The following is a 23,891-nucleotide window of genomic DNA, read 5'->3' as shown; positions in this document are numbered from 1 at the left end:
TAGAGTAATGGCTTGACTGTAACACTGCTTTTTGAGAAGTTCATACATGGTTCTAGAAAAGCTGCAAAATAAAGAAGAACTGAGAAAAAAATTCAATAACACAAAATGTTAATCTCCTAAGTGTTACAGTTCTTCATGACACATAATGTACAAATTTGATCTTAATCTTATTTAATGTATAGATAACAGATTGCGGAAAAAAAGATCACCTACCTCCTTTTAGACTTATTCCTAAATTAGCCATTTGAAATACATGAAAGCATCTGAGACATAAGACATAATTCTGTATAGTTATAAGATATGAGATATAATTCTGTATATCTGTAGTGCTAACACCAATAGTATTAATATGATGGACTTTTAATTTGATAATTGAGGTGAAGGTTCTCTAAAGAGACATGACTCAATGCCACTGACTTTGTTCTTTCTTTTCAAAGCCTTGCACTTCACTTCTCTAGTAAAGAAAAAGATCATTTTGTTTTCATTAGAAGCACTAACAGTGAGACTGAACCTGATTTCTGACTTTGCCTTCTTTGCCGTTCGTGTGACTACGCCTGAAGAGACACAAAGTAGTGAGCTCACAGAGTACATACTTGGATGGACATGTATTTTTTCTTCACTTTCATCCTGGAGTTCACCCAGGTGTGTTCATCGCAGACACCCCTTCGAATGACCAATTTGTGTATTGAGTCATATAGCAAAAGGCAATGCAAGGGCAGGTTTATACATGTACAAACATGCAAGCAGAATATAAGCAGAATAAGGCTGATGGTTGTGTATGGATGACAACAAGTCACCTTTGAAAACAGCCTAACTTTTACATAACAGAAGATACCAGAATACCACAAAAAATGTTTGTACCCATGTATAAACCTGCCCTTGCATTGCCTTTTGCTATATGACTCAATACACAAATTGGTCATTAGAAGGAGTGTCTGAGATGAACACACGCACATAGTAACAACATTAATAACACAATATTTTAAGCTACAAACGTAAGAAGTCGTCCTTCTTATGATGTATCATTTGTCCTGCTATTGGACCCTGTACAATTTATTTTCATACATCTTTTATGCACCTTTATCTCTGTAATCACCAACTGTTTAACTGCTTTAAAAAAAAAAAAAGGCTTTAGGCTTATTGATTTTTATAAAATGATGACAAAAGCTATAAAAACATCCAGTGTTCAATATACAATCTATTATTAATAATATTAGCAATAAACAAACTTCTGCCATGTAATTTCATCTATAAACAGTAAGCTTTGGTTGCTAAGCAACATATAAACAAAGATTAATTTATTTTATATACAGAATAATGGCTTAAGTGTAACACTTTTTATTGGTTTAAAATTACACAGAATTCAGTTATTGTGGTGTGGTCATAGGTGTGTGTATATTCAGGATTTTACAAGTGGCTCAGCTCAGATTTTCGAACTAAACCTACAGTTGGAAGGTTGTGAGTTCTAATTCCAGCATTTCCAGTCTCAAAAAGTTGCTTTGGATAAAATCACCAGAAATATGAGCAGCTAAATGAGCATATTTTTCATTCCTCCCATTTACACTAAACTACCTGACAGGTAAACTGATAAGCCAATCCATAAAAAGCACATTTTATCTGTTACAGAGTCTCTGATGCAGTGTTTCCCAAACCGGTCCTTGATACCCCTGCATATTGGGCTCGCTTACCACCTCAAATACCCCTGTACTCAGTATTCTTACGGCTTTGTTCTAGCATGCTGTGAAGAGGGAAAGACCAAAAAATGCACAGTCTGGTGATCCAAAGGATCAGTTTGGCAAACGCTGTCCTATAGCATGTTACTATACATTCACTTGGCACAATCAACTTACTACCACATTAAAAATACGAGGTAAAAAGCTTCAACTGTATCAAGCATGTCATTCCTAGGATCTGCCTGTCTAAACACCATTCACATTAATAATAATACTTAACTAAACACTCTTTGCACTCACCAGGAGTTTCGCCCAGTCCTAATCACAGATACATTAATTCAATAAAAAGCAGCAGGGTTCCAAGGCCGACTGATGACTCACAAGAAGCTCTGATGTAGAGTGATTAAATTTTGAGCGTCACCTCAAGGGATGACGTGTTTTAGCTCTCAAAATATCAAATGGCTGTCTTGTTAACGAGAAAAAAAGTTGCAGTTTCCTCATTCTCTACTCAGGCAGAGAAGCACAAACTTCAGGCTTTTTGCCAAAGCTACAGCCATTATTCTCCTGGCAAGTGAAGGTCTCTGCCTCTGCCACTACTTGTGCTGTAAGAGCATCAAAATGGTGTAGCGTAAATGACCTACTGCTGTATCTCTTGGAATACAGCGTGCTATAAAGGAGACAGACTCAGCACTACAGCATACTGGGCAGACAAAGCTGCTCAAGATAAATGCAAGCGCACAGAAGCACACACACAACCACTGTAATTTTAGTAGTGCTTAAAAAGAAAAGGAGACATTCAAGCTTCTCTATTTGTAAGCTTGCTGAAAGTGAAATATCAGAAAAAATGAGGAGTATGATAATATTCTTTCATGAGTGGTGAGCCAAAATAGACTAGACTATACTGAAATAGGACAGGGCTATAGTTTGACCAGAAAAAAAATCAGTATGATTGTCATTATTAATTAATGTTTAGGACTATTTTTGTTTGTGTAGCATAGGAAGATATTTACATTTATTCATCGGGTAGATATTTTTTTTTAGAAGGAAACCTACAAGTGAGGCAGAACGCAATAAATGTGAGGGATCACTTAAGGCCACCTCAGGCCAGGGATTTGAACATAACTTTCAAGTCACTAGCACTGACCCCTAACAGGAAGACATTTAATATACAAGCTAAAGGCATATAGAACGTGCAAACATGTTCAGGCTTAGTCGAAACTACACTGTTACGTTTATACTGGTAGAGGAAGCGTGATACTCTGAGACAGAAGCAGCACAACACAAAGCACAAACAAACATCCATTTGCTGTCAGCAAAAACACAGCAGGATCCTCATTCACCAAATGTTAGAATAAATGCAATGATATGGCTAACAAGACAGACCAAAAAGACATTTTCCTTCTATAGTGCAATGCTGACGCATCCTTCTGCACTGATTATATCTGCAATTGCTGTTGTGTTGCATATTCCTACTTCCATCACTATCCTATCCATCCAGGGAGGGGTGACTCCTTCCCTTAAAATTCTACCTTATAAGGCTTCTTCCATTTTCGCTCTAAAAATGCAGTAAGTGCACTGAAACGATTTTAGCAGAGATGCACTGACCATTTATTCCACATTTTTTATATGATATCAGTGCATATTGACTGACACCTGAAACTGATCTGATACAAATCGTATCAGAGTTTTTAAGGGATTTGTCGATTTACTCATGGATTAAATGTGAATCACATCCAGATTTGATTTTTGGCTTTATACATTCAATTACCTGAGGCTTTTTAAAAAAAATAATAATAATAAAAATACATAAATAAATAAACCTAACATATGATCATAACATAGTCCATAGGCAGGACAAGTCCTTAAAGAGAAAGTCCACCCTGAAACACATTAAATATATTGATAGTAAAATGTCTGTGAGGTGTTTAGCTAATTAGCACATTTGTTTCCTGACACCACAAGGGGACAATGGCAAAAAAATGCAATGCGATGCAATGCTATGAGTGACAGCAGAGAATCTGCTCAGTTAGCAAACGCTCTACGAAACCAAAGTTGAAGCTTTGGAACCGTATTTGTTTGAGCAGAGTGCACAAGTGAGGAGGTGAGAGAGCTGCACAGACTAAACAGCTAAAGCACCGCTGCATCAGTCACTTTAAGTAGAGATTAAGCAAGGGCTATATCCCACTGGCACCACTATCAGCAGGCTGTCAAACCATACTGTGGGTAATGTAGCAAACCAAAAAATGGAAACAGACCACAAGGTCAGTGAAAGAAAAAAAAAAAAAAAAAGGCAACTCAGTATTTCACTGGACAACACTGAAGATCACATGTTAATTATAAAGATTAATATGCAAGCTGTACAAGATGATTTTTTTTTTCTTTAAAGGAGTGACAGAATCATGTATATGCTGCATCACTTCTTTATGATGATTGTAGTTGGAAATTATTATTATTATTACTACTACTACTACAATAATAATAATTATAATAACAATAATAATAATAATAATAATATTAAAATGTACTACTACTACTACTACTACAATAATAATAATAATTACTATTATTGTAATTATAATTCTCTGTAATTATTATTATTATTATTAAAGAACTACTCATCTTAGCTTCAAGGAGTGACAGACTCATGTATATGCAGCATCACTTCTTTATCATGGTTGTAGTTGTATATTTTTATTATTATTATTATTACTACTACTACTACCACTATTATTATTACCATTATTATTATTATCATTACTATTAAAGAACTACTCACCTTAGCTTCAAAGATGTTGCCCGAGTTAGTCCCAGCTTCAGAAGCTACAAACTGGCTGTGTGTGTGTGTGTGTGTGTGTGTGTAATCCTCAGACAACACAGATTACTGCTAAAGGATGTGGAGCAGCTAACAGTAGCTTGCTATCTATAGTGCATTAGCTAGTTAGCTTAGTGTGCAGTGTGAGCACCATGAAGCTTCTACTCTTCATAAAGATGTACACTCTTCTGCACAGATTCGGACAGACACTGTGCCCTGAGACCTCTTCATCTCACAGAGACCATCCGAATAACCTGTGGAGAAATGGACAAATAAGAAAACAAGCGATAAAAAAAAAATTCTTCACTTCCATGAAAAGGTATAAAGCCATAAAATGCAAACTGGCTAGCTAGCTCTCTAGGTGAAAAAGCCGTACAGTGAGTGGTATAATAGAATAAAACAGTAAAGTGTGTATGAGACAGCACACGAAGCTGACAGTAAGTCACACACAGCCGCTAGCCGGAGAGAGGAAAGCTCTCCTCGCTAACCTGCAGTTTGTTGTGTTTGTGAGGCGGAAATTCCGTCTTTCGGCATCAAAAACATGTCTGTTAAAGCAGTAGCATCTCTACCAACGCCATGGCAGGTCGAAGGCCAGCGCGGTGAAGTGTTTTGCTTACCGCAGGTCTCCGCGCAGTTTGGGAGAATCAGCTGATGAGTGCGTTGTGTTATGAAGACGCCATTTGTCTGAGCGTTTCCTAGTTGGCGCTTTAGAGAAAGATGAGTGCCAATACATCTGCTAACAAACTGCGCACGAGCGCCTCCCGCCGGATACAACGCGCCATTTAATATTTCGCGTACAATTTTTCCCATCCATCCATTTTCTGTACCGCTTATCCTACACACGGGGATGTCCTACACTCGTGGGGAGCCTGGAGCCTGTCCCAGGTGACACCCTGGACGGGGTGCCAATCTATCACAGGGCACACACTGGACAATTTAGAGATGCCAATCATCTTTGGACTGGGGGAGGAACCCAGAGTACCTGGAGGAAACCCCCAAAGCACAGGGAGAACATGCAAACTCCACACACACAGGGCAGAGGCAGGAATCAAACCCCCAACACTGAAGGTGTGAGGAAAATGTGCTAACCACTAAGCCATCATGCCCCCCGTACAAATTTTCCTTCAATCCATCCATCCATTTTCTGTACTGTTTATCCTACACAGGGTTGTGGAGATCATGGAGCCTATCCCAGGGGACTCAGGGCACAAGGCAGGGGACACCCCGGACAGGGTTCCAATCCATCGCAGGGCACAATCAAACACATACCAGACAATTTAGAGATGCCAGTCAGCCTACAACGCATGTCTTTGGATTGGAGGAGGATCCCAGAGTACCTGGAGGAAACCTCCAAAGTACAGAGAGAACATGCAAACTCCAGGCACACAGGGCAGAGGCAGGAATCAAACCCCCTACCCTAGAGGTGCAAGGCAAATGTGCTAACCACTAAGTCAATTTTTCCTTCCTTCCTTCCTTCCTTCCATCCATCCATCCATCCATCCATTTTCTGTCCCGTTTATCCTACACAGGGTGATGGGGAGCCTGGAGCCTATCCCAGAGGACTCAGGGTATAAGGAGGGAGACACCCTGGACGGGGTGCCAATCCATCACAGATCACAATGGCATACACACACTCACACACTACAGACAATTTGGAAATGCCAATCAGCCTACAATGCATGTCTTTAGACTGGGGGAAGAAACCGGGGTACCCAGAGAAAACCCCCAAAGCGCGCAGAGAACATAGAAACTTCACGCGAACAGGGTAGAAGTGGGATTCGAACCCCCAACCCGCGAGGCAAACATGCTAACCACTCAGTTTGTGCACAGGGGCAATGTCATGCTGGAACAGGTTTGGGCCTCTTAGATCCAGTGAAAGGAAATGTTAATATTACAGCATACAAAGATATTCAATACAATTGTGTGCTTCCAACTTGGTGGCAACAGTTTGGGGAAGAACCACATATGGGTGTCATGCTCAGGTGTTCACCTACTTTTGGCTATTTAATGTATTTCAATGCCCTATGATTACCTTAGTTTAACCCCTTAACCCCTTAGTTTGTCCAAAACACAGGCCAAGCTAGGCAAGTTGGTAGACAGAAACAGGTTTTGAATTATTGCTCCCAATGAAATATCACAGACAAGTTTTTAAGAATATATCACAAGAGTAAGGCGATTAGAAAATGTAAAACATTTACTAATCAGTTTATTGATAGGGAAATAACTTATCAAAGTGTTCAAGAAGGTCTACCAGCTTATATTTACATTTACATCATTTAGCAGACACACTTATGCCTTGTAGTCTCAATCAAAAATATATCCTCATGCTAGTTTAGTTGGTCAGAGTCTAAGAATACCACTGAGCTAAAACCCTGTTAGGGAGACGGTAGAGGTTAGTACAGCAGAAAATAAAAAAAGTTTTTTTAAGTTAGAGATTGATAATTAAGTGCTAATTTGAGTGCTTGACAGGCTCAGTCTGTGTTTTGCCAGCTGGGAGCTGGTCAGACCAAGCTGGAATTTTCATTAGAGTTACCTTCAAACATAGTATTCAGTAATGACTTTGAATTATTTATTAACTGAAGTAAAATGTTACCTAAAACAGTATGTACCTAATAAAAAATGTATGTAATTACAAGAGGGATTACAATAAGGAATGTTAGTCTGAACCTGCCAATGGGTTCTAGATGTTTAATAGGTTAATGTGAATTTATTTGAAGGTGACTATTTAATTATTAAAAATAGCACATGCAGTCTTTTCATGACTCTTAAAACAAAAAAAAACCTACACCACGTCTTTCTCGTCACCTGAAGGGAGCATCCCAGTTGTTTCCAGGAGAGAATCCATGGACTTGAAGGTGATAATTTCATATCAGCCACTTAACACTCAGTGAAACATACAAGCGAGTGTTGGAGATCCAATTCAAACAGTAATGGTGGTGAAGCAGGAGCTCAGATTGTGGACAAAGTCAATCCCTACTGAACTGTGGGTAGTGACTGAAAGAGTAAAGTCCCAAGTACAGGTGGTGGAAATGAGGTTCCTCCACAGAGGTACGGTGATTAGGCCTGCTTACTGTGTTAAGGTGAGAAGCTCAACAATCCAGAAGAGCCTTGGAATAGAGCCCCTGTTCCTTCAAATTGAGAGGAGCCAGATGAGGTGATTTGGGCATCTTACCAGAATGCCCCATGCTCAGCTTCTGTTAGAGCTGTATCAGGCATGTCCCACTGGTCAGAGATCCAAGGTAGACCCAGAGCCTGCTGGAGAGATATAATCTCTCTAGCAGGCTCTGGGTCTACCTTGGATCTCTGACCAGTGGGACATGCCTGATACAGCTCTAATAGAAGCCTGGTCAGGGTCAGGGTAGTTTTTTGGGAAAAAGACCCAACTAAATTTGATAGAAGATATTCTGCGCAGGTACAAACAAAAATAATGGAATGGGAGGGTGATTTTAAAAAAACAGTCCTACACACATCTTTAGCTGAGACCACTTATGAAGTCAGGTGGTGTAGCTGCGGTCGGCGAACTGTCAGAGCCAGAATTCACACACCATGCTGACAATGCTGGCATTTCAATTCTGTTTTTTTTCCCCCAGTGTTTTTCAGTGTTTCCAGAGGCATACTCCTAGGGTTAATATTCAATTTTAACACATCCACTTTGGGTTTAAATCCAGATACAGACATGGATATTTGGGGCCATACAACACATGCAGATACAGATCATGTAATTGTGTTACACCCCTATGTTGCATCCATAACATCATACTGTTATTATGAAAATCTCAGTCTAGCCTATGCATCTACACTAAAAAGCATCTCAAGACTGGATGTTCAGTTAACCATTTTCGACCCAGTTGTCCTGATGGAAGGGTCACAGAGACAACAGGCTGAGAAGGTCAGCCCAGACTTCTCTATCCCCAACCTCAGATTCCAACTCCTTCTAAGTTATCCTCAGACATTACCAAGCCAGCTGTGAGATATAATCTCTCCAGCAGGCTCTGGGTCTACCTTGGATCTCTGACCAGTGGGACATGCCCACTTATTAAAATTTATTAAAGAATAAAAGAATTGTATAGTACGACATGTTCATGTTAATGAATGTGGTCTCTTTCTGTCTCATAAGCTTCATTAAAGTAAGACACCCCCCCAATACAACTTTTTGTCATGTCCTGTGGGATTCCAGTCCCGATGCTCACCTCTAGTCTCAACCAAATGCCCTATGAAGTCTTCTAAAAAAAAAAAAAGAACATATTATCTGGTCATTCCTATTATATATGTCTATACTGAGTTTTCCTATGTTTGAAGCACAATTTCACAACATATTTTGTGAGTAATTACTGTTGTTATGCATTGCAGAAACCTTTCTCTTCTAAGAGTCTAGAAAATATGAAAGATGCACTCTTACAAGTCAAAGATGTACTTTATAGACAAGGCTGAAGTTGGCAACAACTTCTTCAAGGATTGGTAGCTTTTAACAATGGCTGCAGATAACATAATACCGAAATATACAGTATTTATGTCCAACTGAATATTGAAACAAGAAGCAACTATGTAACTTCAGAAGCAAATAAGCAACTAGTCTTGTGCCACATATACAAATTCACACAATAACAAGGAACATAGGTTTTAATAACCTTAACAGCTCAACAGGTAGCAACACAACAGGAGTGAAGACACATAGGTAGATGTAAATAGAGCCTGGACAGAGCTTGTTAAACCTTTATAGTATGTTATCAAAATGATGTGAATATGTTGCCTACCATACCTATTCCAACTTTTGTTTACTGGTACAAAACCAATGCACAAAACCAAAGAAACCTCTAATAATTTACATCCAAAATTCTAAAAAGTTCTATTTTTTTTCTTTCATTTTTTTTTTGTATTTTAACTGCCTAAATGTATATTTGTCTTTTACCTCTTCCTAGGAATTCTAGTAACAGAGCATTTTTGTTGCAAATATAGACCTTTATTTAGGAGACATATAGACACAATACATTTAATTTGTTCAAAGTGCATAAAATAGTACAAAAAGTATGCTGAATTAATGTTGCAGAGCCACTATTACTACTACTACTACTAATAAAAAATAATAGCTTTAAACACAACACAACAAAATAGAAACAATAAAATAGAATTACATTCTTTAAGTGGATGTTAATATAGAAACACAGAGATAGTAAAATCCATTTAATAATAATAATAGCTTTAAAACATAAATATCAAATAAAATAATATTACATTTCCTTCATTAAATGGCTGTTAACATAGAAACAAAAATAAAATTCTATATAATCAATTTTATGCTAACAGCTGTTACATGTGATCAACATTGTGGGGTATCACCACTCAAGCTTCATATCTGCTTTGCTCCACACATATTTTCCCCCTCTTTTAAGAAACATCCTCTCATCAAACCCACTGAACTTTATAGCCTCCTCTACTCCGACATCCAGAATGGACTTTGATGGGTCTTTCCTCCCTGCTCGACAATCCAGGAAACGCATCTGCATAGGTAAAAATAACCAAGTTGAAGTATGTTAATTATATATAAAAATACTAAATTATACAAAAACTAAAACAAGTTAAAGTCTGTGATAGAGATATAAGTGAAATTTAAAAACTGCACCAGTTCTGCTCTGTAATATACAGTACATACAGTACTATATGCCTTAGCATAATATTCTGTATGAATGGTATGTATGAATAAGCACACAGAAAACATAATAACCACTGAGTAATAACTTAATAACCACTGTGACTGTACTTACATATTCATCCAAAATCAAGTAGGAGTCTTTCATCTGCAAAAATAAATATAAATAAATAAATAAACATATAGGTGAACAATATAGACTTAAATTGTATCCCAGGACTGTAGGCAGACTACACAATAGCTTATTAACCAATAGAAACTGCAATATTTCTCAAGTATTGATATACTAGATGCTAGCTCTGGATCTGATATAGACAGTTATAATTGATATTACCTTTTGATTCGACTCTGGGACCAGACAGTTAATGCTTTGGTGGCGGTCCAGGAAATCCTGGAACTCCTGATCAGTGATGACAAATTTCTCTGCTTCTCGAAGGCTATTCTCGCCTGTGTTCTCACCCTCAATCAGGAGGCACTGAAACACCTACAGGACACATCAACACATTAGACATTTGGTAACCTACAGAATATTTGCAGCCATATTACATCTACCACATGACTCTGACATCAATGCTCTCTACCTTCCAGCGCACAGGATTAAGGCCAGTGATGTGCTCAGTCATGTCTTCTTGAACGTTGAAGGTGTTGATGACTGAATTGATTTTGAAAGCCACTTTGTACTCCCTGCACCAGTTTCGCACTTTATACAGGTTTTCTATGTGGCTTTTTCTGCCCTGGGCCCGACCGATCGCTTGGTTGGTTTCCTCATCAAAGCTATCACAGGATACTGCTAGAATGTCCAAATACTCTCCTGGAAAAGACACAGATGATGTACATTGTCATCATTAATGTTTACAGATTTTGCTGTAATCTTAATTTGAATGATATGTAAAAATAACTCTTCATCACATTTAGTCAGCTGATACCAGGTCTCATGATCTGAGAGCAAAATCAACATTTTGACTAACCCATACTTGTTACATGAATGAGGTGGACCAAGAGCTTATGGAATGAGCTCCTGCTGCCATCTGGTGTTCAAGTCCTTTCCTACAGCTTACCATATTTCTGAAACCAGGTCTCCTTGATCATGCTGCCATTGCTGACAATACTGACGCTCGGTAACTGAAGCTCTTGTTTGCAGTATTGAACCAGTTCCCCCAGAAAGACACCCTTCTGGTGCAAGAAAGGTTCTCCACCAGAGAAGTTGATTTTCTCCATTCCTAATGAGAGTAATAGTGGATAGGTAGAAAAAAGAAAAGGAGGAAGTCTAAATCAGGGGTGGCAGAAATTTGACAAGTCAGTTACTTCTACAGCCTCAGCCCAGATGTGGGCCTCTGTCAAACTGTGTTCTGTGTTCTTTCACAGCTGCCCAGTATAAACTTAATGGGTATTTAATGAAATGGAACCCCTCCCTTTGTGGCTTACAGGGAAATCATGCTCCATCCTTTATGGAAAAATCACATGCATTTCACATTTGATCATAAGTGTTTTTTTTTTTTCTATATTTGATTAAGTGTATAGGTGATCACGTGCAAAGTGCATTTCTCCATGTTATGCTCTGAAATTGCACATCTGAATTCAAGTAGACACGTGAAATCACGTGACTAACAGGTACGCACTTAAGACATGCACTACAGGTGAAAAGTCCATATGTGAGAAGTGTGTGAAACAAACAACATTCACGTGTTGTGAAGAAATTGACCTACCTGCTTCTTTCAGGAGTCGCAGGCCTCTCTTCGCCTCGTCTATAGGCAAGACGAAGGACGTCTTTGCCGTGTGAAAGCAGAAGCCGCACTTATAATTGCACTGGCGGGTGAAATGGTAGTTCACACTGCTCGGGGTTGTGACTTCACCTCGCGCCGTGCTGCTGCTGCTGCTGCTGAGTTGAGGGCGCTTGGGCTGAGTGTCCACCTGCGCCCTGTTCATTCTCATCCACACAGAAAACATCCATCTCATCACTTCCGAAAGCATACAGTGCACATTACTGATGCACAGCTGCAGGAGCATCCTCACCAAGGCCACTTGATTGGAAAGCAACATGTTGGGCTGCTGAGTCTCAACACTGTTCAGCTGACAGCTGACTTGTGTTTATATATGGACCTACGAAATGGGCGGGGTGAAGAAAGGAAAACGAAAGTGCCACTCTGAGCCTTTGCTCATGCATTCCGGCTAAATGAAACCTACACACATCAAGGTCCAAGCTATTGCACGCACGCACACACAAACACACACATACACACACACGCACACACACGCACACACAAACACACACATACACACGCACGCACGCACATAAAAACCATAGTTTTTCTTTATTCCCCCTTTTTCTGATGAAGTTGCAAGAACTGCGAACACAAACTACCTTTCTTTGTTACTATACACTTATCCTACTCTCTTATGGTAAAGCTTTCAAGGTACTACACGCATCTTTCTAGTGATAGATCCTAAATGTACTAAAGTTGCAAGGACACAGTTTCGTACCCTTTTCTGGGAGTATATATTCTATGTGTGTGTGTATGTGTGTGTGTGTGTGTGTGTATGGGTATGAGGTCAAAAGTTTACATCCCCCTTTCAGAATCTGCAAAATGTTTATTATTTTACCAAAATAAGAGGATCATACAAAATGCATGTTATTGTTTATTTAGTGCTGACCTGAATCAGATATTTCACATAAAAGATGTTTACATATAGTCCACAAGAGAAAATAATAGCTGAATTTATAAAAATGACCCCGTTCAAAAGTTTACATCCCCTTGATTCTTAATACTGTCTTGTTACCTGAATGATCCACAGCTGTGTTTTTTTGTTTACTGATAGTCGTTCATGAGTCCCTTGTTTGTCCTGAACAGTTAAACTTCCTGCTGTTCTTCAGAAAAATCCTTCAGGTTCCACAAATTCTTTGGTTTTCCAGCATTTTTTGTGTATTTGAACCCTTTCCAACAATGACTGTATGATTTTGAGATCCATCTTTTCACACTGAGGACAACTGAGGGACTCATATGCAACTATTACAGAAGGTTCAAATGCTCACAGATGCTCCAGAAGGAAAAACCATGCATTAAGAGCCAGGGGTGAAAACTTTTTGAATTTGAAGATCAGGGTAAATTTAACTTATTTTGTCTTCTGGGAAACATGTAACTATCTTCTGTAACCTCTGAAGGGCAGTACTAAATGGAAAAATACGATATTTAGGCAAAATAAGAAAAATGTACACATCTCTATTCTGTTCAAAAGTTTTCACCCCCCGGTGAGTCCCTCAGTTGTCCCTCAGATATCTATATCTATCTATCTATCTATCTATCTATATATATATATATATATAAACACACACACACATACACACATTGAACTGAGGAAATTAAGGACAAGCTGAGGGCATTTTGAGTTCAGCACTGAGCTGACGCACTTTTGTAAATTGTCCATGAAAGGCTAAAGCTGAAGCGGAATTGCGCTGGAAAAGATTGAATTATTCCCTTTTTCTCTGTACTAATGCACCCTCATTAATGCATGTTTTTTTTTTTTCCCCTTTATCTAATGAAGTTAATAGTTGCAAGAACTGCGAACACAGAGCAACCCTGGCAAACCTGTTTTTTTTTTTTTTTTTTTTTTTAAACAACCCTGACAAACGTCTGGATTTATTAATTTATTCATTTATTGATCTGAGGACATTAGGGACAAACTGAGGGCATTTTCAGTTCAGCACTGAGCTGACGCACTTGTGTTTTGTTTCGTGCTTGCACAGCAGCGCTCTTTCAGCTGTCTAACTCACTTTCGTTTTTCCGCTCAGTTTCGTTTCTCGCGCTCTGCCTACCAATAAACTGCGCTCGTGCAGTCACGTTCATGCTGCACTGTAAACCTATAGGCTACAGAATGGCGAACAGATCCATGTCCCGTTTAGCACAGTGGTGCTCCCGAGTATTTATGGTGGAAATCAACCAGAAGACGGAACCGATTTATTTCGCTTTGAGCTCAAAACCAGGTGCTCGTAACAGCGAGCTGGAGGCGCTCCTCGGGAGCGGGAAGCTCTTTTCTGTGTGCGCGCTTTGCGATGGCAGAGTTCAGAGCGCGCGCTCTCACGCGCACCTTAAAACCGCTCTGACTGAAAAGCTGGCGCCAGGATGCGACCTTTTCGACACGGCTTCCTTCCTCCCCGACGTCAACAACTCGCTCATAAGGGGGTTCTTCCTGCGGGATAACTCTGCTCTGTCCTCTGCGGAGCGAGTTGTAACCCAGCTCCAGCAGAAGGGTTCAGTATGTGTGTTCAGGTACACGCGCGAGGAAAACGGAGACTACCTGTGCTCAGCTGTGACTCACGAGCCTGCCGAGCGCGAGCGGAGCTATTACGTCACACCTGCTCCCGCGCCTCAGCATCATCCCTCAACCCTCAACATTACAAACTCAGACGTGTTCTATCAACTGGCAGAAGCTTACAAAGTGCTTCAAGAGGTAATAGCTTCTGGCTTGGTCTGTTTCTTTTAAAGTATTACTTCAGAGCTCAATCAACTCTTACAGTGTTGGATGAATTATTTACTGCAGTGTTCATCTCTTTACAGTCACTAATTAACACGACGCGTCTGTAAATAGTGGTATAGCACCATGTAACACTGTGTCCCCAACTGACCAAACAAACTAACAAATATGTCCTATTCTAGACCGTTATTGAGTACTAACACAATACAGTTAGTGTTTGAATAATAAAAAAAACCTTAAACCTACCGAAAGGTCTGTTTTGAGTACCAGTCTTCTGGATTTTTCAAGATTAGTACATATTTTTGAATGTACGCTGAGGCTTTTTCAGATGCAGATCATGACAACAATCACGTCGACGGCACAAAGTTTAAAAGAGAAATGGAGCTGGTCAGTCTGTTTTGCCTTGCTGTGGATTAAATCACTAAACAATACAGCTCGACCTGGTCTTGGATCTTCTCTTACAACCTTGAACAAGATAGAGGGTCGTCGAATTACACTAACTCTTGTTTATTTATTGTTGAAATAAACGTAGACTCAGGTAATGCAAGCCATTTATGCTTTGTTGGGTTTATTGTCTGCAAGAGCAGACAAATCACATGGATTTCATACCATTATTATGATTATGTAACATGTAAAAAAAAAGAAGGTTCATTTCACCATATTATCCCTAGTGAAAAAAAAATATGCTAAGTATACTTGCAGCCTGACTAATTGTCAGTATACTTTAAGTGTGTTAATGATTAGTTAACTTGAAGTGTGCTATTTTGGAACAACTAATTTTGTGATAAGTATATTTTAGTTGTAACTAAATTGTAGTAAAGCATAACTTTAAGTGTATTTAGTGTACTTTTATGTGCTAAATTGGAACAACTTCAAGTATACTTAGTACACTTTAAGTATATGCCTGTGTAAGATAATTGCATGCTTGATTAGTGATATTAAAGTGTACTTTTTTGTATTACAAGTACATTACAAATTAATTAAGAGTGTCTTCAAAACACACAAGCAATATACCATAAATATATTATTTTTGAGTAAAAATATGCTAATTTTTTCCCCCAATGCTGAATGCACTTCTTGTCAGGGTCATTACAATAAATAACATGTAACTTCAATAACAGACATCTATATTTCAACCCAGTGGCATGAGAACACCGGCCCTCGCGGTCAAAACACAGACCCGCCCCCCGGGAATCCTCCCGCTGCTCCCGATTAGCCAACCCGGGCCTGCTACCACCCGTCACTTACCGTGCTCCTCATCACTGACCAACAATTGTTACTGTTGCCGTTGGCAGTAAAACTTTTTGTCGGGTTGTTCACCGAGTTTCTGCCTCTTCTTTTCCCTGAAATCTCCATCGTACCCTTTTCCAACATCGCGGGCATCTCGAGGCACAGCACCGAACTTTAGCAACGTCTCTCTCTCACTCACACAACTAGCTAGCTAGCTAACAGGCTAAGCTAACTGGAGACTGAGATGATGGCTAATTCACGGCCTCGCTGTCAAAAACAAGAAGTGTGAATAGCAACTTTAAAAAATGCACAAATCCCCTCAGACAAGAGCACAGTTAAACATTGACTACCAAGTGTGTAAACTGCAACGCTGCCTTTATAAATAGCTAGCTATATGAAGTTAGCAATACCAAGCCAACTAAGTTCCATTGCAAGCATGAAGAAGTATACTACAACTTCAGGTTATTTAATAATGTACTTTGCACACAGTTAAAAATAATACTAAAATATATTTACATAAAGTGCAAATAAATACACTTTAAAAAAAATAAACAAAACTTTCAATTCAAGTATATTTTTGTAAAATATATTTTTAGAAAATATACTAAATTACAATTATTTTAAAGTGTGTTAAAAGTTGTATGGTAAAAATAGGTAAAAGCATGGTGGTAATACACTTTTTATATATTTAAAGTTAGTAAAATTTTTTGTCAGTATATTTGCAATGTACTATTGAAACAGGAAATATATTGCAAATACAATAAAGTATACTTTCTTTTTCACTAGGGCATGCCTTCCTGTTAAATTAAACCTATTCACATAGGCCAGCTGACCAGGTTATTGAATGTGCGTGGGATAACTCTGCTTATCTACTTATAACTCTGCTTATCTGCTTAACACATGCATGCACGCACACACACCCATCCAAACCTTCCCTTGTCATTGTACTCTGCAATCTTACCCTTTTACAGTCAATCTTTCAAGGTACACTATATGCATCTTTCTAGTAAAAGATACATATCCCATATTATATTATAAAAACATTATTATTAAAAGTGCTATAGGATATCAGGAATGTACTAGATATTGTACAATACAATTCAGACATGATACGAAAAACCCAACTAATGCACTAAATAGTTCTAGGCATGTTGTTTCTTTTTCTTTTCGCTTATCTCCCTGAAAAAGTAATGCAAGTCTGGTCTATATTTTCAGGCCTATCACTGCTTTCATGGCCCTCCATCATTCAAATTAATGCTAGTTTTGTTTATTTCCACATTATGAATTTTTATACATGCCACATTAACTTTTGTGTTGAGATCCCTGTGTTGCAGTCTCCTCTTTGAGCCATATTTGATGTACCAAATAAATATATAGGCAGTGAATGGGTTAGCTGTTAACGCTTGTCTAATATGTTCTTTCTAAAGGTCTACTCAAACTTGTTCATGCATCCCAAACAGACATTCTGTTACTGCACATGTTAAGCTTTCATTCATTCATTCATTCATTTCATAATCTTCAGTAACCACTTTATCCTGGTCAGTGTTGCAGTGGAATGGGAGTCTATTCTGGGAACACTGGGCACAAAGCAGGAATATACTCTTGATGGGATGCCAGTCATCACAGGGCACCATGCACAACCAGTTCAAGCACTCATTCACAACTAAAGGCAATGTTAGAGTAGCTAATCCACCTACTGGTATATTTTCCTGAGGTAAGAGAAAATCCATACAGATATGGGGAGAACATGTGAAACAGTCAAGGCACCTGGAGCTGTGAGGTCACAAGTTACATAATTTTACTTTTATATTTTCCATTATTATTTTTTTTCCAAGACATTTTTCTACCATTATATCATTTAACTACCAGTATCGTGAGAGATAAAATGGTAAGTCATGAAAGTCAAAAGTTTGGTATTGAGGCAACAAAAACACATACAAAGAAACTCTTAACCTTTATTGTGTCTAGACAGACATAAGCGTTACATGAAGAAATTCCACACTGGGCTTTTTAATGCCAACATGCAGTTCATCCCTATCCCCTTTTCTCAACATTTCAAGTACCAGTGGAAAACTGGGCTATTCAAATACATTGCCCAGTCGTGAGATGTGAGAAAGACCTGATTGTGCTTTTGTGTCCCCAGTGTAGTGACATCATACCAGAATCCAAAGCAGTGTTGGAGCTGGTGGAGGAGCAGCAATTGGAGTCAAACAGCAGTCATGATAAAAGGTTTCCAGTCATTGTGATAGAGGGACTGGATGCTACAGGTGAGAAATACGTCAATACGTCGAAATAACTCCTGACAAGTCATTTAATTAAGATTGCAATGGTTGAATTTATACTTATAGTTAGAAGTTACACTTATAGTTGTATGTATCTTGTGCCAGTGCATACAAGGATCTTCATGTAACTTAATTGCAAAGTCACTGAGAATTCTCTAAGAAAGTTCTTCTATGGTACACAACAGAAAGTTGACAGGTTTGTGTCACTCCTATCTATGTACACAGGTAAAACTACTCTGACCTGCAGCCTGCAAAAGGCCTTGGGTGCAGTTCTGCTAAAATCTCCTCCTGAATGCCTAGCCCAATTCAGACAACGCTTTGACGCAGAGCCACCGCTTATTCGCAGGGCATTCTATGCCCTTGGGAACTACATCACTGCAGCACAGATAGCCAGAGAGTCATCACATGCACCTGTGATTGTAGACAGGTACAAAATGTAGTACAAATACACATAGTAACACACATCATTTGGCACCTGTTTCAGAGATAAGTGGGAATAAGTGTAAGTGAAACAAAAAGGGAGGCAAAGAGAAGGTCAGAGATAGCTAGAGTGAGGATATGTTCCAGATCAAATGTTATATATCATTGAAGCAGATTTCCAAAACACTGATAAAAAAAAGTGCAAATTGTCATGTTTATCAAATGCACCTAGAAAATGTGTTCTGTAGAGGGAACAACAAGATGATGTAGTAACCAACAGTACCCATCGAACACAGTCATGCATCATGTCCAATAAGGCATACACTAACACACTAAATCATATGCTAAAATAATATGGCAGTTTATGCTCCCATAAAAAAAGACATAGAAAGACTGGAATGCACAAAATTAGAGTTCACACAAGTGGATGGAAACTCTGCTTAAGAGTGAAAGACAGAGAGAGAAAGACACTAAAAGAGAGAATACAAATATTGATCTGTGTAGCCAAAACTAAAGCTGAACTGTGTTATCTATTGGATTTCAATTTGGCTCTTTCAGAAGAAACAGTGAGAGAGACACAAACAGAGAGAAAAGAGAAAGCTCGACAAACTGTAGAATGATTTTCCTTCTCAGGTACTGGCACAGCACTGCAGCATATGCGATAGCCACTGCAGTGAGCGGGCGAGAGGAGAACCTCCCAGCTGTTGGCTCAGAGATCTATGAGTGGCCCTCTGACCTGCTGAGGCCCAGCCTGGTCCTGCTGCTCAGCGTCAGTCCTGAGGAGAGGCTGCGCAGACTCACACACAGAGGCCTCGACAAGACAGAGGAGGAAAGCCAGCTGGAGATCAATCACCTGTTCCGTCGCAAGTAGGTCAACTCATTTCTGTTCCCCACAATCCTGTTCAAATTTCATGCAGCGCAACCTGTGGTGCTTCATAAACCATGTGCAGAATGGATGGGCTTGCTTATTAAAGACCAGCATATGACTCATGTGACAGGCATGGTTTCTGTGAAAATGCAAACACTGGTTATGTAATGAAACAGAAACTTTCCTCTGTTCACTTCTTTTTCTGTCTTAATCCCTATTTAGACTGGATTGTTTTACATGGGGAGGTGGGATAATGTACGGTAGGACAGAACACCTTTGGTAAATTGTTGTTTTTTTTTATACTCTGTATATACAGTACAATGCAAAAGTCTTTGGCACCCCCCCCCCTTTTTTTTTAAAAAAGAAATGTTGTCTTAGATGTTTCATGACTTTTATGATTTTATGACTTCAGTCAGTAAAAACAAAAAAGCCAGTAAAAAAAAAAAACGTTTTAGATTCCCATTTATTACTTTTCCAACAGGAAATTAAATGTTACAGATCAATGTCTGTATGTCAGTAAAGAAAGTAGCATATTACATAATACACCACTAGACAAAAAAAACAAAACATAATGTAGTCTGTCAGGTTTTACATGAAAAAAAACACAAGCAAGTATGATAGTCAAAGTCTCCAGAAGAACTGTCAGATTCTCCAAGATGCTCAGTAAAACTTCGCAGCCAATTTCCTTATTAAACTGTATGAAGTGAGCCTTTAATAAGGATATTAAAGTTTGTTAACTTTGTTTAGTCTATTACTGTTTACTGCTCTTTATAGTCATTTTAAATGAAGAAAACATTTAAAAAAATACTTTCGCAAATTATTGTACTTTAAAAGACCAAGCTATCAACAGAATTTGAGTAAAATGCTGAAAATAGTTAATATTACATGCTCCAACGCCTATCTAGCTGCTTGCTTGCCAACATAATGTTGGGCTAGCGTTGTATAACTTTATGGCGTAGCCTACAGTTGTCATCAAAAAATATATTAGGCTAGCTTATATTTCTGCTTTCTCTTTTCCTTTTCTTTTTGTTTTCATTTTCTATTCTTGCTTCAATACAGGTAAGCACTTAATATACGTAATACACTTGCTTCAATACACGTAAGCAAGTCCCACATGCTAGTGAGATAGGACTCACTTTTACTGGGGGTTCCTGATATAGTGTTATACATTATCCATTGGAGGTTTTCGGGGGAATTCTGCACACTGAGAGTTGATATTTTCAAGGATTGGCTATTGGCTTTCGGGGGGCACAAGTGCAATTGTCTGCCTTGCCTGTCTTGTAGCTACACTTCTGCACATGGTGAAATTTTGATATTTTTGAAGTCTGGTTACCCAGACTAACATGTTAACAAGTGAAAAAGGAGAAAATTCATTTAAAGATCTCGTTCCAGTTTGAAAGCTAGTATCTGATTACAGTCTGAATTGATTAAACTTATGTCCATTTCACTGTGACACATATCTATCCATTAGCTAGATCAAAGCCTCATATTCACTGTGTGAGGAAATCACACTTAACTTTAGACATCTTCAGGTAGACCTGAAGTAAGCTGCTTTTACCACCATGTTTGTAATCTGACTCCTTATCCAGTCTTTGCAGAAAGTTAGCCTAGGCATGATTAAAAATAAAATAAACAAAAATATTTCATGTCATTTTCGGTCAAATATATTTACGGTTTCCTAAACCCAATTTTGGCCAAAACCTGATTTTTGTCTTTTTGCCTGCTGTTTGCCAGAACTAAGCAACATCTGATTTTTTCCCAGGTTGCCATGCAAATAAATCCTGTCCAAACTGATATGCTGGAATAGAGTCGATTATATCCTTTTGAAAATAAGGTCTTGCATTTTTTCTTTAGTATGGAGACATTATCAGCAGCACCCTTTTCTATTGTCTCCTGCCAAAATTAAACCAAAACCAAGTGTTTAAAATGCAGAACCATAAAGTTTTAAGACATCTAGCAGTTTTAGGTAAGTTAGTAAGTTCCTAGCACAGGCATAGCCTACATACATATGCCTAGGTGTACCTATTGGTGCCCAAGTCTATGTCTTGCTTTTTTAAACAGAAAGGATTTTGGTTATGATAAATAGGTGACCACAAATAAGTTAACCACTGATATTTACAAATCTTATCTGCCATGTCAGTACTGTTGATTGTACTCACTTTGCCTGCTTTATTTCTAGAGTGGATGAAGCCTACAAGAGAATCCAGAATCCTGCCTGTATGGTTGTGGATGCCAGTCCTAGCCCAGATCATGTGCTCCAACAAGTGCTGTGTTTAATTAGAAACAAATGCAACTTGTAAACCCCAGTCCACTAGTGAGTTTCCTAGAGGCTGCAATACCTCATATCTCCACTAGATGTTAGTATAATCATAACCTTTCCCTAGACAAATAGTTCCTCCTCCCCCACTGAAAAAGTCCCAGGTCTTAGACTGCATTGGCTGCACCGGAGGTTGATGGCTGATGGCCAGCAGGCATCAAAATCCTGTATCCTGACATGTCACAACCTGTTCACTTCCCACAGAGTAACACTGATGACACGAGAGAGAAAGTTATTATGAATGCTGGGACGGGATGTCAACTCCCATATACAGGGTTATAGCCTTGCATGTTCCATACGCTCTATGTTATGTTTTTCCCCTCACACTGGAGCGTAGGAACTGAACCGAAGGGCTCAGTGAATTCATCAATCACTTCAATTAGATTTCTGCACAAGGGCCCATTGTTGGTCAGTTCAGCATTCACTCCTCTGAGAGCTCAGAGAGCACGCCACATTAAGAGCTATCAGGGCCTTGTGGGCCAGGAAATTCCTCCAGTTGTAGGTGTTTCTGAGCATTAATAAAGAGCAGTCCCGTAGGAAAGTTATTTTATTTCCCCCTGCTGTTTAGTGTGGGACATACTTTCCACTCAGCTTTTAAAAGCAAAATGTGATTTTGAGATTACTGTCCAGTGGTGTTATATACAATACGTGCTTTCTAGACTTGTTCAGGTTAAGTTATATATTTACTGGTTAGTTTACAAATATTGGAAGATTCTTCACCATGGACATGATGTACACATTATCATTTAACAGTGCACAAAGAAGTAAACAGTTTAGCATCCTTGGCTGACTGAAATATTTGTCAGTAATAGCATTTATTTCTGCCTTCCTGTATTTCCTCATTTGTTCATTTGCAATGCAATGCAGTTACATCAAAATATTTAATACGAGTGCAATCTGATATCTGTAAAGATTATTCTAAGAAAGTGCAATGTAAACTCTGAAGACTTGTTCTCACCACAATAAAGCATTTAATATGATGCATGATTTTATAGTGTACGTGTACAAGACATTGTAACGGTAAATTGTAGTTGGACATGCTAATCTTCCCTCTAATTAACCAAAAGTAGCAACCTAAAGGGTACTTGACTTCATCAAATATGTGAAGTTGTCATTCTCGGGGAACCATAACATTTCTAGAACTGTTAACCATCCGAAGAACCATTAAGGAATCTGCTGAGGAACCAAATTTAAGAACAATATTCCTGGGAAGTTCTGGGAGTTTGAAGTCTTCTAAAGTTTCAGTGCACCTGATCCAACTCATGATGGGTTTGATAACAAATCAGACATCAAATTAATTTTGAACAAGTTCTATGTTTCTGTAATGTACCATGTATATTTCTAGTGGAACACTCAAACAAGTTCAGTAGTGAGTGTTTTTGGATGCAGTGTAATGTGTTTATGAAATGACTCCTGTGGAGAAGTAGTTTGCTTTAATTGCAGAACATGGCCTTTTGGTTAATCAAGAAAATCCTTAGTCTGAGACAGCCCTAGCCCTACTCAGTAGACAAACACATGCACACACACGCACGCACACACGCACGCACACACTCCCTATTGCAGCTAGGCCTATAATTCATCTATATAGTCTTATAGTTACCCATGATAGCAAGATTAATTAGGGGTTTTAGTCATTATGAGCTTGGCACGGATGTGGGCTGGGGAAGACAGAGTGACCCATCTCCCTCTCTCTCTCTCTCTCTCTCTCTCTCTCTCTCTGGCAGCAGCACTGGGGAGATGTGAGAGGAGCATTCATACAGTAATTAATGGACTCCTGTAGATCACTGCCAGACGTCTTTCCACGCCGTTGCACACTCTCACACTCCCCTCAGCCAATTACGCAAACTGCATCTTTAACACAAATGTATTATATATTATACTCATACCTTTTCCCCTGCAGTGACTATTCATGGGTTTTATAGTAGAGATTGGTGACAAAACCGTTCATGTGCATTAATCATTATAGGACATTCACTAGTATGAATGTGAGGAGAAACTTCTCTGCTTTAGCTTAGATTCCTGAGCTCTCTCTCTCTCTCTCTCTTTCTCTCTCTCTCTCGCGCTACACACCAATATTTCAACTATTTACATTAATTCCCACAGAGAAGCCTCAGGGTCTTAGGTTCAGTTGTCAGTGAGAAACTCACAGCCCTAATGGAGCTCAGATATTTG

The 23,891-nt window shown here is 38.8% G+C and overlaps 3 protein-coding genes across 4 annotated transcripts in view; 1 reads left to right on the top strand and 2 right to left on the bottom strand.

Moving 5' to 3' along the window:
- The window catches only part of rnf144aa (ring finger protein 144aa), a 39,577-nt gene extending 34,353 nt beyond the window's left edge, over positions 1-5,224 (bottom strand). Inside the window, exons 1-2 of one of the 2 annotated variants that reach the window (XM_026934298.3) lie at positions 5,103-5,224; positions 4,450-4,739 (exon numbers count right to left, since the gene is read on the bottom strand). The gene's annotated coding sequence lies outside the window, so the exon portion shown is untranslated. Of the gene's footprint in view, positions 1-4,449; positions 4,740-4,973 lie in introns of both variants that reach the window. The other variant, XM_026934299.3, reaches the window with a different exon arrangement.
- A 4,184-nt stretch (positions 5,225-9,408) lies between these two features.
- Positions 9,409-12,209, bottom strand: rsad2 (radical S-adenosyl methionine domain containing 2). The gene is made up of 6 exons (XM_026934508.3): positions 11,839-12,209; positions 11,191-11,352; positions 10,714-10,943; positions 10,467-10,616; positions 10,248-10,280; positions 9,409-9,983 (listed from the first exon to the last, which is right to left on the bottom strand). The coding sequence occupies exons 1-6, from the start codon at positions 12,170-12,172 to the stop codon at positions 9,819-9,821; spliced, it is 1,074 nt and encodes a 357-aa protein (XP_026790309.1). The 5' UTR covers positions 12,173-12,209; the 3' UTR covers positions 9,409-9,818.
- Positions 12,210-13,931: 1,722 nt separating this feature from the next.
- cmpk2 (cytidine monophosphate (UMP-CMP) kinase 2, mitochondrial) lies at positions 13,932-22,699 on the top strand. The gene is made up of 5 exons (XM_026934505.3): positions 13,932-14,578; positions 17,976-18,099; positions 18,340-18,541; positions 19,168-19,401; positions 21,582-22,699. Exons 1-5 carry the CDS (start codon positions 13,973-13,975, stop codon positions 21,700-21,702), a joined length of 1,287 nt encoding a protein of 428 aa, XP_026790306.1. The 5' UTR covers positions 13,932-13,972; the 3' UTR covers positions 21,703-22,699.
- The last annotated feature ends 1,192 nt before the right edge of the window (positions 22,700-23,891 follow it).

The sequence above is a fragment of the Pangasianodon hypophthalmus genome, chromosome 10, assembly GCF_027358585.1.
Source record: "Pangasianodon hypophthalmus isolate fPanHyp1 chromosome 10, fPanHyp1.pri, whole genome shotgun sequence".
NCBI lineage: Eukaryota > Metazoa > Chordata > Actinopteri > Siluriformes > Pangasiidae > Pangasianodon > Pangasianodon hypophthalmus.
The sequence above is the reverse complement of the archived record's forward strand: the minus strand, read 5'-3'. Positions and strand labels throughout refer to the sequence as shown.